A 24,128-nucleotide genomic window follows, 5' to 3' on the forward strand; every position below is an offset into this window, starting at 1 on the left:
AAAATAACAATAACAAGGTTATTTGCAGGGGGTACCGGTACCGAGTCAATGTGCGGGGGTACAGGTTAGTCGAGGTCATTTGTACATGAAGGTAGGGGTAAAGTGACGATGCATAGATAATAAACAGCAAGTAGCAGCAGTGTAAAAATAAAGGGAGGGGGGGTCAATGTAAATAGTCCGGTGGCCATTTGATTAATTGTTCAGCAGTCTTATGGCTTGCGGGTAAAAGCTGTTAAGGAGACTTTTGGACCTAGACTTGGCGCTCCGGTACCGCTTGCCATGCGGTAGCAGAGAGAACAGTCTATGACTTGGATGACTGGAGTCTTTGACAATTTGTTGGGCCTTCCTCTGACACAGCCTATTATATAGGTCCTGGATTTCAGGAAGCTTGGCCCCAGTGATGTACTGGGCTGTACGTATTACCCTGATGAAACCGGTCAGGATGCTGTTGATGGTGCAGCTGTAAAACCTTTTCAGGATCTGGGGACCCATGTCAAGTATTTTCAGTCTCCTGAGGGGAAAAATGTGTTGTTGTGCCATCTTCACAACTTTCTTGGTGTGTTTGGACCATGATAGTTTGTTGGTGAAGTGGACACCAAGGAACTTGTAAGTCTCGACCTGCTCCATTACAGCCCCGTCAATGTGAATGGGGGCGTGTTTGGCCCTCCTTTTCCTGTAGTCCACGATCATCTCCTTTGTCTTGCTCACGTTGAGGGAGAGGTTGTTGTCCTGGCACCACACTGCCAGGTCTCTGATCTCCTCCCTATAGGCTGTCTCATCGTTGTTGGTGATCAGGCCTAACACCGTTGTGTCGTCAGCAAACTTAATGATGGTGTTGGAGTCGTGCTTGGCCACGCAGTCGTGGGTGAATAGGGAGTACAGGAGGGGACTAAGCACGTACCCCTGAGGGGCCCCTGTGTTGAGGATCAGCATGGCATATGTGTTGTTGCCTACCCTTGCCACCTGGGGGCGGCCCGTCAGGAAGTCCAGGATCCAGTTACAGAGGGAGGTGTTTAGTCCTTAGCTTAGTGATGAGCTGTGTGGGCACTATGGTGTTGAACACTGAGCTGTAGTCAATGAACAGCATTCTCACATAGGTGTTCCTTTTGTCCAGGTGGGAAAGGGCAGTGTGGAGTGCGATTGAATCATCTGTGGATCTGTATGCAAATTGGAGTGGGTCTAGGATTTCTGGGATGATGGTGTTGCTGTGAACCATGACCAGCCTTTCAATGCACTTCAAGGCTACCGATGTGAGTGCTACAGGTGTTAGTAATTTAGGCATGTTACCTATAGACCCTCTAGGTCAAGAACACACACACACGCACACACACACACACACACACACACACACACACACACACACACACACACACACACCTTTTGAATTCTGTACAAAGTAGGGACTAATGTCAACAGGAGTAGAGATGTCCTAAGATGTATTTATCCGTTATTTTACCAGGTAAGTTGACTGAGAACACATTCTCATTTACAGCAACGACCATTGGAATAGTTACAGGGGAGAGGAGGGGGATGAATGAGCCAATTTTAAACTGGGGATTATTAGGTGACCGTGACCGTAGGGCCAGATTGGTATATTAGGTGACCGTAGGGCCAGATTGGTATATTTCGTAACCATGTCCTTAATCTTGCTGCCCTTCATCTGGTTACGGTTTCATTTTTTACATTTACATTTTAGTCATTTAGCAGACGCTCTTATCCAGAGCGACTTACAGTAGTGAATGCATACATTTCATAAAATGTTTACCCCGTACTGGTCCCCCATGGGAATCGAACCCACAACCCTGGCGTTGCAAACACCATGCTCTACCAACCTCACATTTAGAAACCTTAGATGTTAATATCATCTTACCTTTTCTAGCGAATATTTCAATCGCTATAATAATTAAATACTGTACGGTGATAAAGCACATCCTTGTCTCTTACACCCCTAGAAAATGTAATTTAAAAAAACGACCATTATTTATGTTTGTACATTCATGTATGATACAATATCTTGCACGGTTCTAAGAGTCAGAGGCATCTGTTTGAATTTGGTCTTATACCAAAAATAATCAATCTCAGGGCATCTAATATTAACACCGGTCAAAACCAAGGAAACACATGGGGTGGGATAGCTCAGTGTTTTGGTTTAGTATTTGTTTGAGTTGATTCTTTGCATGAAGTACTTTGATAGTAGTGTAATTAAGGAGCCCCATGTGTACAATAGCTTCCTGATGTCAATTGTAGAACTAGGAACTCTTCCTATATAACATACATGTATGTACCACATCACATTTAGGTGTCTTTATGTGATAATTAGCCAACACATCAGACCGCCACCTCTGACCTGAGAACAAGCGATATAAATCTTAGCGGTGCTTTATTTAGAGTGGGACTAACAGGTGTTAGTGTAAGGTGGCAGATCTTGATGTGCTGTAACCCGATCCAGCCAGAGTTCATTCTCTGTGTGAATGCAGTAAGTGACGTCAATGGTACAAAGGAAATCATCACTTTGATATCCTCTACATTTATGTCTTTGATATCTTGTATATTATCATGTTGATATCCTGTATATTTATGTCTTTGATGTCCTGTATATTTATAATGTCTTTGATATCCTGTATATTATCATGTCTATATCCTGTATATTTATCATGTCTTTGATATCCTGTATATTATCATGTCTTTGATATCCTGTATATTATCATGTCTTTGATATCCTGTATATTGTCATGTCTCTGATGTCCTGTATATTTATATTGTCTCTGATGTCCTGTATATTTATCATGTCTTTGATGTCCTGTTGTAACGACTGTCGTATAGAGGGGACCAAGGCGCAGCGTGTTGAGTGCTCATAATTATTTTTATTTAAACTCAGAACACTAAAGAAAATAACAAAGAGAAACCGATCAGCTCACAGTTCTGTTAGGCACTGAAGGCTACACAGGATACAACTAAACCGAAAGCAACTGCCCACAAACACACTACAAAAAAAAAAAACATAAATATGATCTCCACTTAGAGACAACGCGAACCAGCTGTCTCTAATTGGAGATCATCCCAAAAACCTCCAACATAGAAATAGAATACTAGAACAAAACATAGAAATAGAAAACATAGACAAACCACCCAAAACACTCCCTGTCACGCCCTGACCTACTCTACTATAGAAAATGACATCTTACTAGGGTCAGGACGTGACACCTGTATATTTATCATGTCTTTGATATCCTGTATATTTATCATGTCACTGATGTCCTGTATGTTTATCATGTCTCTGTGGAACAGCCTATCTATTAGGTACAGTAGGTGGCGCCTAATGAAAATGAGTAGCCTGTCAGCATAGTAGTCAGAAAATATACTGTGGTATTGGACCACTTTTTTCATTGGTTCAGTACTATTTTTTGGTAGATCATCTTAAGCTGTCCATTGAGTGCGACCCGTAGTTTTACCTGGTCAGGTCACACGGTCAGGATAGACTCCTGGCTCCACACAACACTAAACTAAACTCCTGGTACACAACCCCATGTGTCTATTGTCAATCACAACATCCTCGATAAAAGTCTTTATTACACAGCCTGTCTCTTCGGGTATGAGAGTGTTGGAATGGGGTCCTCTCAGGCCTGTGGCCAGGCAGGCCTCTTTGAAACACATCATTGAACAATAGCAACCCTGACCCTGTGACCATCACTATGTTTGGAAAGGTCAAATAATCCTAATATGTGTCTCATGTCTTCTTTGATTTACAAACGTTGTTAAAACATAATGGTTGACTGACTGTTCTCTGAGGAGACCTTGAAGTATAAAGAGAGACTGAATGTGGATACAATGACCCGCTAGCTTATCGCCGAGTTACTCTCTAGAGTAAAATACTTTATAATACCCAGAAGAAGCAAAGTAATTAGTAAGTAAGTAAGTAATTAATTTGTCAATCACCTAGCAAACTCCTGATTGATTGACCTTATCCTGACTAACCGTCCCTATAAATATTTGGCTAGTGGTGTTTTTGCAAATGATATCAGCGACCACTGCCTTTTTGCTTGCATTAGAGATACCAAATTGAAAAACTGGCCCAAGTATAATTGCGAAGACAAATTTTTAAGTAATTCTCGCCCCAGGCATTCCTTCATGATCTATATTATTCAGAGCTTGTTTCTCCTAGCTGCATATCAGACCCTGTTTCGGGACTTTAATTTTCTCATCCATTTTTACCTCTCTGGCTGAATAATATGCCCCTTTTAAGCAACTCAGAGTCAAAAACTGAACTAACCCATGGTACTCTCATGTACTCCTCTTGATAAGAAATCAAGCCTGGGCCAAGGCTAAACAAACTGTCTCGTTAGCTGATTGGTAGCTGACTGGCAGCTATTTAGGCAATTGAGAAATAGTTGCACTGCCTCGGTTAAACAGGCCAAATCAAACTACTTCCTTAGCTCTATGACAGACTCTGTTAGTGATCCCTCTAAATTCTAGAAAACAGTTAATTCACTGAAGCGGGGTAATTCCTCTACTTCCCTGCCTATTTTTGGTATTTTGTTAGGATCCCCATTAGCTGTTGCAAAAGCAGCATCTACTCTTCCTGGTGTCCACACAAAACATTAAACATTACATGATACAGAATGTAAATAGACAAGAACAGTATGGAAGGCCGTTTGGGTCTTTACTATGGAACACCGTTAAGGGTCTTTTTCTTCAAAAAAGATACACGTCAAATAACACTTTGATGCGTCAAATGAGCTTGTTAACCAGTCAGGACCTAAATATGACTGCACGTCACATAATCATTTAACACGTTCATTCATTTTATACGTAGTTATTACACATTGACTACACCATCACTCGTATTTCATGTCACAACGATTAACCGATTCGTATGCTATGATGCTGGTAAAGTTTTGTCTCGCGTACCTGCCGCTGTCACACGAGCGCAGGCATTTCCCCAAGTTCTGGACAGTGCTGGTCATAAAAACAGCTAGCTAGCTGATGGATGCAAGCAATGTTCTTCCCCAAAAACATAGCAAAACAACAATCTGTTTCAGTAGCTAGCTAACTATCTATATAGGTGTCATCATCTAAAATATCCATAATTTATAAGACAGTTCTTATTTGAGTAATGGTGGTCGGACCCACCTACGTGAAGCTAGCCACAATAAGTATTAGCCACAACAGTGGAATTTGCTGCTCGCCTTCAAACCAGAAGTCTGTCATTGACAGGGATGCAAGTAGTGTAATTATGCTATAATTGAATAGATCATGCTAAACGAGGTTGGAATGTTGTTATAGAAATTCAACAAAAGACAATAATTTGTTAATTTGACAAAGATCTGTAGCAATCACACTGGATGTATTAGACTGTAGAATTGCATTGGGGGCATACATTGGGGGCATACTTATTTCACTGTACAGCCTTACCTATGGATTGTGGATCAATGACATGGGGTATCAGTCTACTCAGTGACACCCAGAGAACATTAGTATCGTGGCTCATATTGCGGGACTCTGAAACCACTGTGAATTGAGCCACATTTATTGTACTTGTCAACCTACTATGTGTATTGAACACTATTCCAGAGGAAAAACAATACAATGTGGGGGGAGGGGAGCACTTGGGTACTGAGTAGACAGATACCCCATGTCATTGAGTAAGGCTGTACAGTGCAATATGATTGTCAGTACGCACAATAGGCTGATTGGGGAGGTGATTTCCCTCAGTCATAATCCCTGATAAAGAGCTATGACGCTAATATTTGCGTTAACTCTTCACAGTTGTGTTCTGTGGGTCTAATCGAGTAGACTGATACCCCATTTCATTGCTCCACATTACAACACTCCAACCTTGTTTAACCAGGTAGGCTAGTTGAGAACAAGTTCTCATTTGCAACTGCGACCTGGCCAAGATAAATCATAGCAATTCGACACATACAACAACACAGAGTTACACTATTCAAGTCATGGTATGCTAACACGCAGGCACTTAGCCTTTAAATTAGCAACAGGCCATACCTGAATACTATAGATTGTTCAATGAAATTGACTTGAAATACATTTTTGAGAGGCATACTGTACATCTGCCCCTATTTCAGAAAGATCTAAAGATCTTTTTTTTATTTTATTAAATATCTTTCTTGTCCAGAATGTGTCTAAATAACAATGATAGACATAAGTCAATTGTGAATATGACATATTATAATATATATTGATATTCAATATTTTGAAATATTGAATCTACTATAAGAAATATGAATCTGCATGTACATAATGCTTCAAACGTACCTGATATTGGAATATAAAATTATACATAATTAACTTCATATCTTGATATCTGATCTCAGAGCATGCTCTCATGCCACATCGGATGCTAAACAAACATACCTTTTTCTCTGCAGGAAGAAAACCCGGAAGAGTGAGCTATTCACTGGTCGACAATATGATAACTAGACAATGTGATAACTAGACACTAGGATAACCAGCCACTAGAATAACCAGACAATATGATAACTAGACAATGTGATAACTAGACAATATGATAACTAGACAATGTGATAACTAGACAATATGATAACTAGACAATGTGATAACTAGACAATATGATAACTAGACAATGTGATAACTAGACAATAGGATAACTAGACACTAGGATAACCAGCCACTAGAATAACCAGACAGTAGGATAACCAGCCACTAGAATAACCGGACAGTAGGATAACTAGACAATGTGATAACTAGACAATGTGATAACTAGACACTAGGATAACTAGACAATGTGATAACTAGACAATAGGATAACTAGACAATAGGATAACTAGACAATAGGATAACTAGACACTAGGATAACCAGCCACTAGAATAACCAGACAGTAGGATAACCAGCCACTAGAATAACCGGACAGTAGGATAACTAGACAATGTGATAACTAGACAGTAGGATAACTAGACAATGTGATAACTAGACACTAGGATAACTAGACAATGTGATAACTAGACAGTAGGATAACTAGACAATAGGATAACTACTGTATGACCTCAGTCAAATGTCATGGCCTCCTGTGAGTGGACAACTCAAATAAACCCATTGTCCTGACGAACCAGGATATAACATCTAAACACTATATCATGAGTGTTGAACTCCCCCAGTCCCCAATGTCAGGTCCCCTACTAACACTCCAGTGTTCAGCCCTAGATGGGATGAGAGGATGTTGTTCTGGAACTTGCCAAACACCTGCAGCGGCCACCTTTCCACAGTAATAAAAAGTGAGACACCAGACTGCAAAACTATCAAGCTCTATTTATTAAATAGTGGAGTGGCATTTACATTCATATCAAATAAATTAATAACTTTTAAACCATTCAGTCAAATGTAGCAGTGTGTACACCAATTCTGTACATTCAGCCAAATGTAGCAGTGTGTACACCAATTCTGTACATTCAGCCAAATGTAACAGTATGTACACCAATTCTGTACATTCAGTCAAATTTAATGAAGGCTACAGCAAGTCTGTACATTCAGTCGAATTACATGTATGTAGGCTACACCAAGTCTGAACATCAAAATAACCTGGCATCACTCACTCAATAGCGATTGTCTTTTTTTCTTTTGCTAAATCAACTGAAAATATACAACTTTTCAGATACTGTACAGTTAATATCATCACATTCCTGGCTCTGACCTGAAATATCTATTCAGATGATATTGACAGTTATCCACCTACAGAACTACAATCCCTTACGGAAAAACACATGAATTTCACATGTGAAGTTAATGTGATAACATGAAACTACACATGTGAAAACATGGTCTCAAGTGAAATAAATGTGACAACATGAGGATGCAAATTTCAACATGTGATGCCATGACACTACACCTGTGACAACATTTGAACATTTTTCACATGTAAAACTGAAAATTCAATTTTCACGTGTGAATGTTTCTTACATGTGTACTCGCAATTCCACATATGCTCTTCCTCCAGTACCCCCAACAGTACACATTTGTATTGTGACCCTGGACAACCACACCTCATTCACCTAATTCAGGGCTTGAGGATCAGTTGAATCAGGTGTGCTTGTCCAGGGTCCCAATAAACATGTGTACTGTTAAGGGTACTGGATGACCAGGGTTGGGAAAGACTAATGTAAAGTAAGATAAAGGTTTAATGCGATGCAGCTTGCATCATATGTCATGACAACAATAGAAGGGTTGGCTATACATTCTGCTATACAGAATGGGGCCAGGATAGTAAACCACACTACCGTGCACTTAGTTAGTACTTATTCCACATACACTTATAAGGAGTAGACTGAGAATGTTTTGTAGGTGGATAATGAATGACCTCAGGCAAGTGAAATCATCATATTATCCTAAAATAGAACTCAATGATGAAGACTGTGACAAATTTGATTTTCACATGTGAAAATGTAATTCCACATGTGAAAGTTTTCACATGTTTAAATGCTGAATTTAATTTTCACGTGAAAGTTTTTCATATGTGGAACTGCAAATTTCACATGTGAATCTGCAAATTTCACAAAATGTTATTCTCCTCACATGTGAAAAGCTGGTGTTAACATATGAACTCTAAATTTAATATATATGGTTTCACATGTGAAACTGCACCTTTCATATGTTTTTTGTTTGTTAGGGAAGTAATCAAATGGTAGGGGGGGGGTTTAAGGTAAATGGTACGCTGTTCAGCTAAAATAGTGCAAAAATCTTTCATCAATATAAATATGATTACATTTTACATGATCACTTAGTACTGACTTTTCAATATGACCCCAACTGGGAATTGGGGTCCGCTGATCTTTCTGCTGCGCCACAAAGTCTGTACCATTCTCAGAAATCCCCTACACATTCATTACCTATAATATATCTCTGATCTTAGTAAAAGAGTGCCATCTGCACTGCTATTTTACTTATCATTTAATCTGACTATTCTCTCATCATTGATTTAGTTTACTTATTTCAGCAAGTTGAGGGTTATCTGTATAGTTTTCTGATGTTGGTGAATCACTATGATAAATATAATTGATTTTCTTGAGTGTATTATACAAAGCTAACATTAACGTAAAGTCTAACGTGTAGGAATACAGGTGAAATCAGTCATTGTCACAGACATTGTGGCATGGCTGGAAGGTGAGGACATGTTGAATAATAATTACTGTATAAATAAATATACAGGAGGGTTGGTGGCACCATAATTGGGGAGGATGGGCACATGTTAATGGCTGGAGCAGAATAGGTGGAAAGGTATCAACAACATCAAACACATGGTTTCCATGGTTTTGATGCCGTTCCATTCGCTCCGTTCCAGACATTATTATGAGCCGTCCTCCCCTCCACTGAAATAAACATGCACAATATAATCATGTGTGTCAAATACGTAAGTTGAAAACACTGCAACTATTTTGTGACAAATTATTGTATGCAGTGCATCATCACCTGTGAAATCCCATGTGAAAAATATACACAAGTGAACATTTGAATCCACATGTGAAACTTCATGTGAAATATAATCACATGTGAAGTGTTCCAAAACCACATTGGTTCACATGTGAAAGATGTGTGATCACGTGAAAGTCCACGTGAAACTTCATGTGAAATATCATCACATGTGAAGTGTTCAAAAACCACATTGTTTCACATAAACTTTTACATGTGCAAAACGTGGAAATTTCACATGTGAAATCATGTAATTTTCCACTTGAAATCATGTGATTTTCCACTTGAAATCATGTGATTTTTACATAAGGGATACTACCAATACATCATAAATAACTGATTCTATCAGCACATAATTTATAACACAACTATCTATAACATATCTACAATATATAATATCAACAATATTCCCTGTGAACTAGAAAACTCTCATCACATTAAACAGGGGACACACACGTAAAATTGACATGGTTGACATGGTTGACATGATTCTTTACAAAATTCATTTCATATCACAACATGAAATTCACATCTCATCTAGAACTGACCTCCCCTCTCTCTTCTTTGTGGGTTCTTACAGTCTTGGCATACTTCTCTCTTAATGGTGGTTACAACATGACCCTGCAATAATATTAGAATCGAGATTAGCACTCCTTGACAATATATCATAAGTGCAAAAGACACTTTCCATTGTCCTAAAGCAGGGGTGTCAAACTCATTCCATTGAGGACCTAGTGTCTGCGAGTTTTTCCTTTCAATTAAGACCTAGGTAACCAGGTAACCAGGTAACCAGGTAACCAGGTAACCAGGTAACCAGGTAAGGGGAGCTATTTACTAATTAGTGACCTTAATTCATCAGTCAAGTCCAAGGGATGAGTGAAAACCCACAGACACTCGGCCCTCTGGGGAATTAGTTTGACACGTGTCCTAAAGTGTAATTTAGCTAATGTTGCTAATCATAATCAATACCTGCTTATTTTCCAGCATCAAACAGCTTCTTTCTGCCCTCCATGCCAGACATGGCATCCACATTCTTACGCCAGTCAGTCACCTCTTCTTTCTGAGGAGACCAGATATCATATTATTAGGTTTGATTAAAGAAATACTAGCAGATTTCTGTTTTTCATGGACCCTTGGAAGATTATGGCCGCATCCCAAATGGCACACTATTCCCTATATAGTGCACTCCTTTTGACCCCTACTCTATATATAGTGCACTACTTTTGACCCCTATTCATTATTTAGTGCACTACTTTTGACCTCTATTCCCTATATAGTGCACCACCTTTTACCAGAGAGCACTATATAGGGAATAGGGTGCCATTTGGGACAACCATAGACCTCATTGATGTCTAAAAACAAACAAACCTTCTCCTCTTCCTTCTTGACTTTCTTGAGGCCGGATGTGAAGTCGGCCTTCATTTTGCCAGTGTCGGCCACGGCTCCCGACAAGACGTCGGCGGCAGACTTTTTCACCCTCTTCAGAGTGGGCTTCTTCGACCCCTTAATCTCATCGATCTTCTGGGTCAGCGACTTAATCTGTGGACATCGTTGATGATGTGCTGCTTTTTAGTGTCTGTTATTTTTGTTGTGTATTTATTGGTGTTGTTTGTATGGCTGGTGCAATCAGATCAGATCTCCCTTAAAAGGGATTAATAAAGTACAATCTTATCTTATCTAGCATGTGTCCAATCAGTCAATTGCTATTGCTGTTAATTATTAGGAATACTTTCCTTCGCATGGAGGCACAAGACAGGGGTGTACACTCTCACCGCTTTTTATTTAATATAGCTAGGAATGTAATAATTTAATTACGGTAAGATACATTCTATAGGATGAGTCATCATTGTGGACAGATTTATGGTTGGGTGAATATATCAAACACAATAACAGAGAACTTAGCATACCTCTAAATCATTTTTCCCCACTTTGATTTCCATGTCATATCGTGCCTCATCTACGATATCAATCTTTTTGTGTAGGTCTTTACAAAGGTCCTGCAAGAATATGATATCATGTAGAAAAGACAACCAACAACACCTTAATTACAGATAACGGTATTATTGAAATTACAGATTATTTAAAATATTTAGCCAATCAATTGCAAAATAAATAATTTATAGTGTATAGAGGATTCTATAAATTCTATATTAGCAGATTTGTTGAGTAAAATATTTTTATGGAGGATTCTTCACCTCTTTAACCACCTCCTAATATGGATGATATACTGGAATATATTTTATAGTATATATGGTGTATTATAGATATATTAAGTATTATAGATAAATGAAGTATTATAGATATATTAAGGCTTACCTGTAGCTCCTGCACAGACAGGCCAGACAGTTTGAGGGGTGGGGCTCTCTCATTCAGAGCGCTCTCTCTTTCACGTTTCTTGTCCGCAACCTCAGCCACCAGCATTATCCCTGCCTTTTTCAGCAGTTTGGTCTGAGGAAAGACAACACCAGCAGTTAACCCCTGCCAATTTTTCTTCTCACAGAATGACAGATTTGTGTTTTACACCAACAGTTAATCACTTTTAATGTGGCATTTGGTATACAGGTAAACATCTCTTTTCAACTGAAGTTACCACTGTTTATCATGTATTAGAATTCATTCTCAATAAAAGGTGTAGCTGCACTCTCAGAAAAAAGGTTCTATCTAGAACTTAAAATAGTACTTTGGCTGTTCCTTTTTGGTTGCAGGTTGAACCCTTTTTGATTCCATGTAGAACCCTTTCCACTGTTTTCTAAGTGTGTGTAAGAGTAACTGAGCAGTTGTTCCCATTCTAAATTAGTGGTTGTCCCCAAAGGTGGTTGTTCCTGTTCTAAATTAGCGGTTGACCCCAAATAGCGATTGTCCATATCCGGCTCGAAGGACCAATAAGCAGCCAGGCAGTCGAAATAAAGGCACAACCTAGGGATTCAAAGGGCAGGTCCACGACTGAAGACCTGGAGAGACTCAGAATTCAATGTGGATCCATATTGTAGGGGCACATGCAGATAACTAAGGCCTCCTTGTTTCTGTGGATTCTGTCATCGACCTACTACCGTCATCAACAGAGCGAGGCCTGAGAGTGAAACCTACCTTTAGGAGCAGCCGGCGTGTTGCCGAATACTTTGGCTTTTTCTGAAAGAGACAAAACATTTTCACTATAGACAATATACACCACTGACCTCTGTATATAAGCAATTGCTTTAGATGTGTTGATGTGGATAAAGAACAAAGTACTCACCGGTCTTTTTCCACCATTGGTAAAACAACAATAAGACAAGAACAGTTAATTGACTGTACATAACATATATTTTGAATAAGCTTTGGATCAAGAGAGGTTAAAGTCACTACTTACCCTTCAGACATGGCTGCTATTGGTCAGGTTACCTGAGGAACAGATTCAAACAAGCGTTACAAGCTTCATGGAACATTTATGCTGATACAATAATCTCCCACAGATCATTTAATAATTACAGTTAGGCCTGGTTGTCCCATAGGACTTGATGGGGACAAAATGTCAGTGCGCTCACACCATGGGATAATACTTCGCTTCGTTTTCAAGGGCTAAGGTTGTGTGAGAGCTCCTGTCTGGCTATATTTGTGTAGCACATTTCTCCCGTGCTTTCCTTTGGCCCAGATAGATGCCAAATAGCAGCTGTGGCCTTGGTTATGCCAGTCAAAGGACTGGCAATAGAAGGCCTGTCGATAGAAGACCTGACAGGAAAGAGGTTTTGGCAGGACACTGAGGATGATCTAGCTGTTTTCCCATCTCTCTCTTTCTTCTGTTTCTTTCTGTCTCTGGTAGGAAACAGATTTAAGTTGACTCCTTTTAGCTTCCCTGTTACACATGGCGGCTTGTGTTGAAATATAGCAGAGAGAACCTTACAAAACATGGCTGACACAGTAAAAAAATCTTGTTGAAATATTTGGATGAAAAAAAACATTATCTGCTATTTTTCCTTGCCCTACTCTTAGAAAAAACTGTTTAAAAAGGGTTATTTGGCTGTCCCCATAGAAGAACCCTTTTTGGTTCCAGGTAGAACCCTTTTGGTTACAGGTAGAAAGAACCCTTTTGGGTTTCGTGTAGAACCCTCTGTGGAAAGGGTTCTACATCGAACCCAAAAGGGTTCTACCTGGAACCAAAAAGGGTTCTTCAAGGAGTTATCCTATGGGGACAGCTGAAGAAACGTTTTAGGTTTGAGATAGCACCACTTTTTCTAAGATAGAATGAGACATGAGAATTACAGGTTCTGTAACAGAGCATGACAGTATAATGAAACCTAAATGCAAAATATGCAGCCTATGAACCTAAGCCTATCAATGACTGACAGTGTGCTCAAATCAAGGTAAACTAGTAGAGGAAGAATGGCCTTTGACCCCAGATTCTTGACCACTAAAAAGGATTCAAGCTGTGAAGTGGTTGTAACCTGCCATCAGACTTTTGGCAATTGGGGTGTGTATAAGCTTCAAGGTTACATGTTTTTCTCTTTGGGGCGACAGGTAGCCTAGTGGTTAGAGCATTGGGCCAGTAACCGGAAGCTAGGTAAAGGTAAAAAAATCAGTCGTTCTGCCCCTGAACAAGTTAACCCACTGTTCCCCAGTAGGCCGTCATTGTGAATAAGAATTTGTTCTTAACTGACTTGCCTAGTTAAATAAAGGTAAAAATAAAATCAGTCAGTCATTCATGGTGTTGGCCCAGAGAGGGACAAAATAAGTCACACACAATCGGACGACACAACAAAAGCAGTGGCATAACACAGATTCCATGACGTAAATACGAACAGCAGCAGTAGTATCCGTGTCACAGCTGGTCACAATGATATGCAATCTGCACTAATCCCCGACATTAAAACAAAGGCTGCTTCACCGGCCTCAGCCCATTTATACAGGCAACTGCACTGCTGTCTCAACATCACTATGCAGGAGCTACGGCTGGGCTCCGTTCTTCATTCTACTGTATCTTGCAATGTCAGAAGTTTTACCGTTAAGTGGCCCTTTTTAATGTAAATCTGATTTACTTACATTTTTTCTTCCAAATTCCAATACATAACTTTACACAATACCCATTTAATTTTGCGTAATTTTATTACTTGATTATTGTATCAAACTTACCTTCAAGGTGAGGACAATCAGAGAGAGTGAGAGGAGTGTCAGAGAACAGAGGAGAGGAAAAAGTATTTTATGATTTGAGATGATAGATTTATGGATTGAAAGCCTCGTGTGAATGGCTCACTAAAATAGACCCCCTGCAACGCCTCTCCTAGTCCTGACATTTAACATTTAATAGAATGCATCACTCTTTGTTCCCCAACCTAGTACACATCCGTTCCCAGATGATGTACATATAAAAGCTGTAAACAGTTCACACACGTGAGCATACACTCAGTTACACACACAGTTACGCACGTTGCATACACTTATGTATACGCACACACACACACACACACACACACACACACACACACACACACACACACACACACACACACAGTACTATGAAACTACTTCTGAAATAATTATTTATTTTAACAGACTTGCAGAACAGTCTGATATCTAAGAGCACCTGCTGTAAGACCATAAACATGGAACAATCATCTGATGCCAGTTTCTTTAGCAAGATAGATTCTTAGGCACAAGGTCTAGCTAGAAATCATTGGTCAGGGTCATGAGTGCTTCACACAGGGATGATTGGCATGTATCATACTGTAAACAGAGATGCTGTGTAATAGAATACAATTAAAACGGCAATGTCTTTCAACACAGGTAATCCTTATGTGAAATACCAGTACATAGAGCTTCACACCAAACACTGTTATACAGATCACCACCACCACTGTTCCTTTCTAGCTGTAACAAAACACTACTGTAACATCTATTTTTACATTAACGATTTTGGATCAAAATAAACAAATACCATGATGGTGTCTGTCTAAACTGGATCGGAGTGTGCATTTGACTTGATACAATGCTCAGTGCTCACGCACTAGTACACCCTCATCTGTCAGAGGTAGGTAACCTTGGTCCTGGAGCGTCGCAGACACGTCATGTTTTTTTTATTTTAACTGACCTGACAGACCAGGTGTGTTGAATTTAGGCAATCGCTGAACTGATCAATGAGCTCAGTTGGTCAGGTGTGGTGCCTGGTTGGAACAGAATCCTGCAGTAAGTACCTTTGGAACTCCAGGAACAGCGTTGCCCAGACCTGATCAGTGTAATGGTTCCAAATAGCAGCTAGAGGGCAGGTGTCAATCTTTAGCCTGGTCCCAGATCTGTTTGTGCCGTCTTGCTAACTTATACGGCCATAGCAGACATATGAGTTGGCAACTCAGCACAAACAGATCTAGGACCAGGCTAGTCAATCTGCCATAGTGTTATGTAAACTGATCTGACTAGAGCTTTGTCAACATCCCAAATAGCACCTTCTTCCCTACAGAGTTCACTATGGGCGCTGGTAAAAAGTTGTGCACTATGTAGGGAATAGGATGCCATTTGGGACAGAGCTCTTAGCTCGTTGTCAGTGAACAGTGCAGAAACAGCTGTAAAGAGCCAGGACTGAACACACACAATCCCTGGTCACAGGTCAATCTTTAGGATTTTAGCCCGATAATGAAACAACTGACGCTGGGATATTTGGAGTTCAGTGTAGATAAGACCGGCAACGTGTTTGTAGATCACAGTGTTGAGCCTGTGAATGAGGTTGAGAACGTGTACAGATCCTTTGGGGATTTGACTGAGAGAACATTCCAACACATTCCTACTTGGCGTTGATGAGTAATGGTGTATTGTCTGGATTAGGAGTAGTAGGACTAGACTACAGTTAAATATACAGTAATCAACACGTTCATTTTTTTATGAGTTATTGGATGTATTTTTATGAATACTGAGAGGTTTCAAAATCCAAACATATTTCATTTTTCTATAGTGTAGAAATTGGACTATATACAGTCAGAAAGGCATAGATTAGCTAATATCCATATGATCCAAATATACCGAAACCAATCTAGAATACTTGGTACAGGATACTGACTAGACAGGGCAAAGACATTTAGTTGGTGCTCCCCTCTAGTGGCTGATGTTTGATAAGAAAACAACCTAATATGTCATTTCCTGCAAATTATGATGTTTATCAGTACAAATTCACCAGACAGTACATTTACCTCAAAGCATTTCCTTGTTCATGCATGCACATGTCCTCCTGTAAACTACCTTTATTTCATTCTCAGAATTGAAGGCTTCACATTGTACCATCACAACACATCTCCAACACATGTTATCCTTATTGTGCACATAGGCCTGAATTTGAAGGACCTGCAGAACATTTCTCGAGGAGAATGGACCTGTACTGTGTTTGGCTGAACATCTTTGGACTGGCTCTGACATCAACTCTCAGGATTCTGGAATGGCCACCCCTGAACTGCACACAACCGGTATGTTTCAACCAACACAGTTGTTCTTTACTGTTAGTAACTGTAAAAATGCATCGCAAATGATCAAAACACACTGTGACTATGCCCACTGGAGAGCGCCCGTCATATGACACATTCCACTCCATTGTATTTGACTAATTTGGCTCAATACAGCCAAACACACTTTGCAAATGTTTTTTTTAATGTTTGTTCATGTTTCAAGCGTATGCCTGCTAATAGTAGACATGTCCCAAGTTTCTATATAAAATATCACACGCGAGAAGGAAGTTAAATTCTAAATGAATTTTAAATTGACCTGTACTCAGAAGCGAATTGTGGTGAGTACACGCCTATGGACTGATAAGGAGAGCGCACGCCAGTCACGTCACATATTTATCCAGCAGGCGCTCAGGAATTTGGATGTTCTATTTTCATAGCAACTGAGGGTTTTTTCCTAATCTTTATTAATTGAATGTTTATGTGATGTTATTATGTTCTGAGATGTTGAAATGTATAGGTTAATACATTGAGAGTATTGATTATATAATAAGATAATGTCATTGAAGAAATACCTGTTTAGGTGCATTTTGGATTATACCAGTTTTAAGGGTTGGGTTTTTCATCTGTTCAGGTTGCTTATAGAGCTCCACAGTGGAGGTGTCATAATACCCATAAAACCTAGTAGTCAAACAGAGAAATGGTTCCAATCGTTTTTTCCATTATCAATTTTTCCCATAGGGGATTTTAGAAAACAAAATGAGGGCTGTTTTTTTGTATAGGTTTACTGTGACGTGACGTTTTGATAACCATGTAAATCTCTCGGACAAGGTGACTTTTATCAATATATTCAGCTCTATTTACTCTCAGATCCAAAAATGCTAACTAGCATCAAAGTAGACATCATCAAATCCCTGCAAGCTCCTGCACGTCATCTCTAGCTGACACCTTTGCTAACAGGTATAGTGTCAATTTAAAACTTGAACAAAACAGTTCACAGAATTGTAAATTTAAAGAAATGTAGCCAATTTATTCATTACTAAATGTAGCTAACATTAGACAGTTAATCCAGAGATTCCTAACTTTGCCTCAATTCGGAAGTCTTGTCCAGATCAGCATCATGGCATTTGTATTTTTTCTATGATAGCCACATTAGCAGATAATTAGCATTTCATTTCTGTGGGGAAAATACAGGTGAATATATTGATAAAAGTCACCTTGTCTTAGAGAGATTTACACGGTTATCAAAACGTCACGCCAGGGTAAGCCTACACGAAACACAGCCCTTATTTTAAGCGTTTCTAAAATCACCTATGGGAAAAATGAATGGTGGAAAACAATTGGAACCATTTCCTTCTTTGATCTCTAGGTTTTATGGGTATTATGACTCATACTGTGGTACTCTATTCAGGGGAGTATTAGGCTGTTTGTTATTTAGCAATTCTACGTTTATATGCCAGCATTCATCAACATTTTCTAATTATCCACGTATCTAGCTCACCTTCTGCACCTGGAAATAAATACCGCAATTTTGCACCTGATCTGACTCTTTATGCTTCTCAATCAACTGATCTGACTCTTTATGCTTCTCAATCACCTGATCTGACTCTTAATGCTTCTCAATCAACTGATCTGACTCTTTATGCTTCTCAATCACCTGATCTGACTCTTTATGCTTCTCAATCAACTGATCTGACTCTTTATGCTTCTCAATCAACTGATCTGACTCTTTATGCTTCTCAATCACCTGATCTGACTCTTAATGCTTCTCAATCAACTGATCTGACTCTTTATGCTTCTCAATCAACTGATCTGACTCTTTATGCTTCTCAATCAACTGATCTGACTCTTTATGCTTCTCAATCAACTGATCTGACTCTTTATGCTTCTCAATCACCTGATCTGACTCTTAATGCTTCTCAATCAACTGATCTGACTCTTTATGCTTCTCAATCACCTGATCTGACTCTTTATGCTTCTCAATCAACTGATCTGACTCTTTATGCTTCTCAATCACCTGATCTGACTCTTAATGCTTCTCAATCAACTGATCTGACTCTTTATGCTTCTCAATCACCTGATCTGACTCTTTATGCTTCTCAATCAACTGATCTGACTCTTTATGCTTCTCAATCACCTGATCTGACTCTTTATGCTTCTCAATCAACTGATCTGACTCTTTATGCTTCTCAATCACCTGATCTGACTCTTTATGCTTCTCAATCAACTGATCTGACTCTTTATGCTTCTCAATCACCTGATCTGACTCTTTATGCTTCTCAATCAACTGATCTGACTCTTTATGCTTCTCAATCACCTGATCTGACTCTTTATGCTTCTCAATCAACTGATCTGACTCTTTATGCTTCTCAATCACCTGATCTGACTCTTAATGCTTCTCAATCAACTGATCTGACTCTTTATGCTTCTCAATCAACTGATCTGACTCTTTATGCTTCTCAATCGGACCGCCTGACAAGACCGCCTAGGGTCCGTTATCTTCCGCTCACTTCATTGTATTTGTTGTAATAGCCTATTGCACAGTATATCTTTTTTTATTTTTGTTTTCCAGGCTCTTCAATGCAGCGTTCAAATTAGTAAGTGTCATCTGCACTATGGGGAAAGTATCTCGTCTTGATTGTTGTAAATACAGGGTACAAAGTTGGAAAAACCCAAGGGGGTCTCTGTATTATAAAATGGCGTAGTGCAATGGTAAATCATGACATGTGCAGTTGAACATATATATCGTTAACATACATGTACAGTATTTTGTTCAATACATTTCAATATGTTCAATGATGACACACACTGTTAATACAGATCATTCATTGTCATACCATCTATTGAATCTGCCAGATAACTGTTCAGATGAGGGCTGGATTAAACCCAGACAACAGGCGCCTAACGGTCCGCTGTGGCACTCAGGTTCACAGCAGCATGTGTTTGTGAGGAGAGGGGAGAGTGGTGATCTGCTGCCCGTGATCTCTCTGAGCTGGAGCTTTCAGGTCAATGGTAATGTACACAGCGGTTCTTATTATTTGATAAGCAAGTAAAACTAGATGCTTGCTTCTGCAGTTGTGTCGTTGAGCAAGCCATTTCATCCCTAATCTGTTCCTGGTACGCTGCACTGCGTTGTGACAGACCCTGTGCTCTAACAGCTCCAACGATAATGTAATCATCTTCTTCTTCCTTGATCTAATCAACAGGAGGTGTAGACATCATCCGTGGGACCGAGGTGCACATCACTGAAGAGGACACTAATCAAAGCATATGTGTCCGATACATCTTCCATAACAAAATACAAAACATGGTGACAAACTGGATGCCGGTAAAACAATGATACTGGATGGGAAGTGATGGAGGTTTCCTGAAAGGTGTAAATGAATAGTCAGATATGAAAAGAACCTTCTGCTTTGTTAGACTGATATCTATTTACTTGACTTTCTTTTAGTGGACATTTTCCTTGGACAGAGTTGTGGTGGACCCTGAATACAAGTATTCTGTTTCGATCTACAACTTACCAAAACCAGACCTGGGGAATTACAGACTTGACAAAAATGTTACAATCCCAGGTGAGGCAGACATGGAATTCAATTGGAAAAGTGATTAGGTTCAACTTTTGAATGTGTATTAAAATGTATACCTGTATGTTATCATGATCAGGATGCAAGGATCCAAACATAAAATCAGCCAAGGTGTGTTTGGAAAACGGTAAGGCTCACAATTACAGTCAGGTAATAGTTAATACAGAAAGTAATCAAGGGCTTGGATATATCTACAACAACACTGAGTATGTTGCATCATTCCAGGCAGTCTTTGGGATCCCCAGTTGTCCTGGACTGTGCCAGTGGATGGAGGAGAGAGACTGATCATCACAGTGGGTTTTAATACAGCAGAGTTCTCTGAGGAATACCAGATATCCATCCAAAACACTCAACACTCACAGCATGTCATGAGGGTGGGTATCTGTGGTCAACAACACTCAATGACGAAACATTGGTAATTGATTACTGTTACAGGAACTTATTACTGTGTCATGATTTCTTCCCTCCAATTCACGTTTCAGGAGAATAGAACATCATTGAATGTGACTTTTGAACTGGATGTATGGCAGCTGCCTCCATGTGAAATGCTAATTGTGGTAAGTTTCATTTCCTATAGCAACAATTTGTTTTCTATTTCACTGACTGACCTAACCACAAACATACTTTTTTTCTCAAAAGATTCAGCCATTTTTCATACGATGCAAGAGCAACTGTTTACATCACCAGACAAAGTGTAACTACTGCTCCTGTGAGTAAAATGTATTTGCCATCTAAATTACTTATTTTGTCCAAAGGTCATCTCATTCATTTTCACTTTTATGTTTGTCTGATAAATTTATTGTATTGCTTTTTCCCCCAGACTATAAAAGGCCTCCCACTTATAGCCGATCATTGATGATAAAAGCATTACTGGGGCTGATCATGGCTGGTGGTTTCCTGACTTATTTGCTGCAAAAAATATTCCATACAGGTTTGTTGGTTAATAGATGAACCTTTCACTAAATAAAAACAGAATAGTAAACTACATGCCTCAACTGGTAAAATATCGTTCATATTTCTGCGCACTTACGCAGTATCACTCTATTCCATTTCTTCTTCTCCTTCCTAGATCCAGGAATCCAGTTCCTGACCACTCCTAGAGGTGAACTGGAGGGAGTCCAAGTACAAGAGAGAAAGAGAAAAGTCCTCATCATCTACTCTCTGGACCATCCTCTGTACATAGAGATCGTCCTGAAGCTCTGTGCTTTCCTCATGGCTAAGTGTGGCATAGAGGTGAGAACGAGGACCACAATAGACATTTTGACTGTTGTCTGTTGACATTATTGTGTTTTTAATCCTCTATGATTTTTTTTATGTATGTACAAAAACAAAAAAAACAAAAAATAAATAAAAATGTATGCATTCACTACTTACTGTAAGTCGCTCTGGATAAGAGCGTCTGCTAAATGACTAAAATGTAAATGTAAATATTGTTGCTAGGGCATCTCTATGGGATGGTTCTAGCCTAGTCCTAGATTTTAAATCCTACTCAATCATGAATCTCCATTGAAATAGCGTAATGAAATACTGTAGGCTTAATCTGTGTCCAGGAAACCAGCCCTATATGTACTTTCAATTTGTCAATTAATTGTCTCATTTAGGTGGTGCTGGACCTGCTGGACTCTGCCCGGCTGGGCATTGTGGGCAGTGTCCAGTGGCTGGACTGGCAGAGGGAACAGATTGTTAAATCCTCAGACAAGATCCTAATCCTGTGTTCGCGGGGGGTAAGGGCCAAATGGAGAGCAATGTGTGATGGTGCCGAAACCCGGGTGATCCTGAGAGAGGATGTACGTTCCCCCATGGGGGACATGCTCACCCCTGCGCTCAGCCTCCTGGTGCCCAGCTTTGTGAGATCTGATACGTTCCACAACTACATGGTGGCTTACTTTGAGGACGTTTGTTCCGAGGAGGATGTTCCGTCTCCGTTTAACATCATAGTGAGGTACTGTCATAGGGAGGGAGGGAGGGAGGGAGAGAGAGAGAGAGAGAGAGGGAGGGAGGGAGGGAGGGAGGGAGGGAGGGAGGGAGGGAGGGAAGGATACCTGCCATGACTCATTCCTGTTCCCCTTCACAGGTACAAACTTATGAAGCATTTTGAGGAGCTCTTCTTCAGGCTCCTGGATAAAGAGAAACATGAGCCAGGGCGAGTGAATCGCATTGAAGGCATCACCGAGGACCAGTATTTTCATTGTCCCTCAGGGAAAGCATTGCGGGACGCGGTGGAGGCTTTCCATGCCTATCAGCTGGAGCATCCAAACTGGTTTGAGGATGAACTAGTAAAGGACACAGATGTGGAAGTGGAGGAACCTTCCCTGGAGCATCATGCTATAGAACAACCAACTGAGAGCCCCATCACCATCAGACAGAGTGTGCCTGGGTGCATAGAAGATGGACCTTCCACTCTCATCAATGATGTGACACCGTCAGAGAGGGATCACACGGTGTACTCTGCAACCCATCACATGACAGAGGGACTCAAAGGTCCCACTTCGAATGAATTCAAATCATTTCCTTTCTCGGAGCACACACATATATATGTTTCCCATCCAGCTGAGCAAGATGGGTCCTGTAACTCTGTCTTGGCAGGTTGGGATCCCTCTGTCAGCACACTTAAAGAAGGAACAGCAGTGTAATTTCACTGATGCCGCTTGCAGTGCACCACATCATCATCTTGAAGACATCTTGAGTTCAACTAATGTCTGTATGGGGTCAACAGGGACATACCAAAGAGAGGTCTATGAGGGGGTGTCAGTGTCACATACTGCAACTCATCTAACGTTACAGGCCCCACCACAAGCATATGTGGACCCTGTTGCACGGTGTCTTCCTATGACCTTTGAGACTGAGAGTGAAGACGGCGCACGTGTAATAGTCGAGGGGGAAGCTCATAACGCTCTCAGTTGTGGAGTGAGGGGAACATGGAATGTGTCCAGGACAGAACGAAGTAACTACTCCCAAACCCACCTGCAACTCAATAGAGTTTATATGCATTTAACATTTTGGTCATTTATCCAATGCTCTTAACCAGAGCGACTCACAGTCAGTGCATTCAACTAAGGTAGGTAAGACAACCACATATCACCGTCATTGCATGTTTAAAACCTTCCTCAATAAAGCAACATACACCAAAATCAGTGCTAGTTAAAAAAGACAAGTGTTTGTGCAAGAAAGACAAGTACAACAGTAAGGGGTTCATAGAGACTCACTGTGTTTAGCTCGCTCTACCATTATCCTGCTGTGTTCAGTAAGTAAGCATGTCATTGTACTGTGTACACAACACTGTATCTTATGCATATGACAAATAGATTTGATCAGGTAACTCTGTAGAAGGGACAGTTTTATATTTACTGGGGTGGGGGAGTGGTCCAAAATAGGGGAGGGTTGTCAAACTTTATTTTTGCTTTGGGGATGGTTGTGTAGTTTTTTATTTGGCACAGAGGAGGGTAGTGTGTTTTTTCGCTGGTTTACATTACCCAACTTTATTGTGCAATCCCGGTCACTTTTAAAAATATTTGTACTCTGTGTGTGTGTATATATATATATATATATATATTGTTTTTACTGACAAATAAAATCAATCAATCCAAACTGTACAGCTGCCATTTGATAAATTGAAAGAGACAACTGTTTAAAAACACCCCAAAAGTTGAATAATATTCTGAGATTGTCAATCCAAGCCTTTGATATTGGGTAGACCTACAAGGTTGG

At 39.9% G+C, this 24,128-nt stretch overlaps 2 protein-coding genes across 2 annotated transcripts; one reads left to right on the plus strand and one right to left on the minus strand.

The window, feature by feature from the left end:
- Nucleotides 1-7,270: 7,270 nt before the first annotated feature.
- On the minus strand, nucleotides 7,271-14,619 carry LOC115197623 (troponin I, cardiac muscle). Its single transcript, XM_029759327.1, has 9 exons — nucleotides 14,546-14,619; nucleotides 12,789-12,820; nucleotides 12,675-12,678; nucleotides 12,527-12,568; nucleotides 11,756-11,887; nucleotides 11,347-11,436; nucleotides 10,808-10,978; nucleotides 10,409-10,499; nucleotides 7,271-10,060 (listed from the first exon to the last, which is right to left on the minus strand). Exons 2-8 carry the CDS (start codon nucleotides 12,797-12,799, stop codon nucleotides 10,413-10,415), a joined length of 537 nt encoding a protein of 178 aa, XP_029615187.1. The 5' UTR covers nucleotides 12,800-12,820; nucleotides 14,546-14,619; the 3' UTR covers nucleotides 7,271-10,060; nucleotides 10,409-10,412.
- Nucleotides 14,620-16,427: 1,808 nt separating this feature from the next.
- On the plus strand, nucleotides 16,428-21,757 carry LOC115197626 (interleukin-17 receptor A). The gene is made up of 11 exons (XM_029759331.1): nucleotides 16,428-16,860; nucleotides 19,409-19,433; nucleotides 19,693-19,848; nucleotides 20,043-20,164; nucleotides 20,288-20,408; nucleotides 20,500-20,547; nucleotides 20,646-20,794; nucleotides 20,903-20,977; nucleotides 21,060-21,129; nucleotides 21,241-21,351; nucleotides 21,490-21,757. Exons 1-11 carry the CDS (start codon nucleotides 16,765-16,767, stop codon nucleotides 21,696-21,698), a joined length of 1,182 nt encoding a protein of 393 aa, XP_029615191.1. The 5' UTR covers nucleotides 16,428-16,764; the 3' UTR covers nucleotides 21,699-21,757.
- Nucleotides 21,758-24,128: the final 2,371 nt, after the last annotated feature.

Source organism: Salmo trutta, chromosome 7, assembly GCF_901001165.1.
Source record: "Salmo trutta chromosome 7, fSalTru1.1, whole genome shotgun sequence".
NCBI classification, from domain to species: Eukaryota; Metazoa; Chordata; class Actinopteri; order Salmoniformes; family Salmonidae; genus Salmo; species Salmo trutta.

What these genes read in the sequence shown, in the direction of transcription:
- LOC115197623 (XM_029759327.1), bottom strand. An exon ending in TGGGGAAAAATGATTTAGAG is followed by an intron (nt 10,979 to 11,346) that starts GTATGCTAAGTT and finishes CGATGTCCACAG; the next exon opens with ATTAAGTCGCTGACCCAGAA. An exon ending in TCAAGAAGGAAGAGGAGAAG is followed by an intron (nt 10,500 to 10,807) that starts GTTTGTTTGTTT and finishes TGGTCTCCTCAG; the next exon opens with AAAGAAGAGGTGACTGACTG.
- LOC115197626 (XM_029759331.1), top strand. Translation starts at nt 16,765, where the DNA reads ATGGACCTGTACTGTGTTTGGCTGAACATCTTTGGACTGGCTCTGACA. An exon ending in CCCTGAACTGCACACAACCG is followed by an intron (nt 16,861 to 19,408) that starts GTATGTTTCAAC and finishes TTTGTTTTCCAG; the next exon opens with GCTCTTCAATGCAGCGTTCA. An exon ending in TCAATGCAGCGTTCAAATTA is followed by an intron (nt 19,434 to 19,692) that starts GTAAGTGTCATC and finishes TGAATCTGCCAG; the next exon opens with ATAACTGTTCAGATGAGGGC.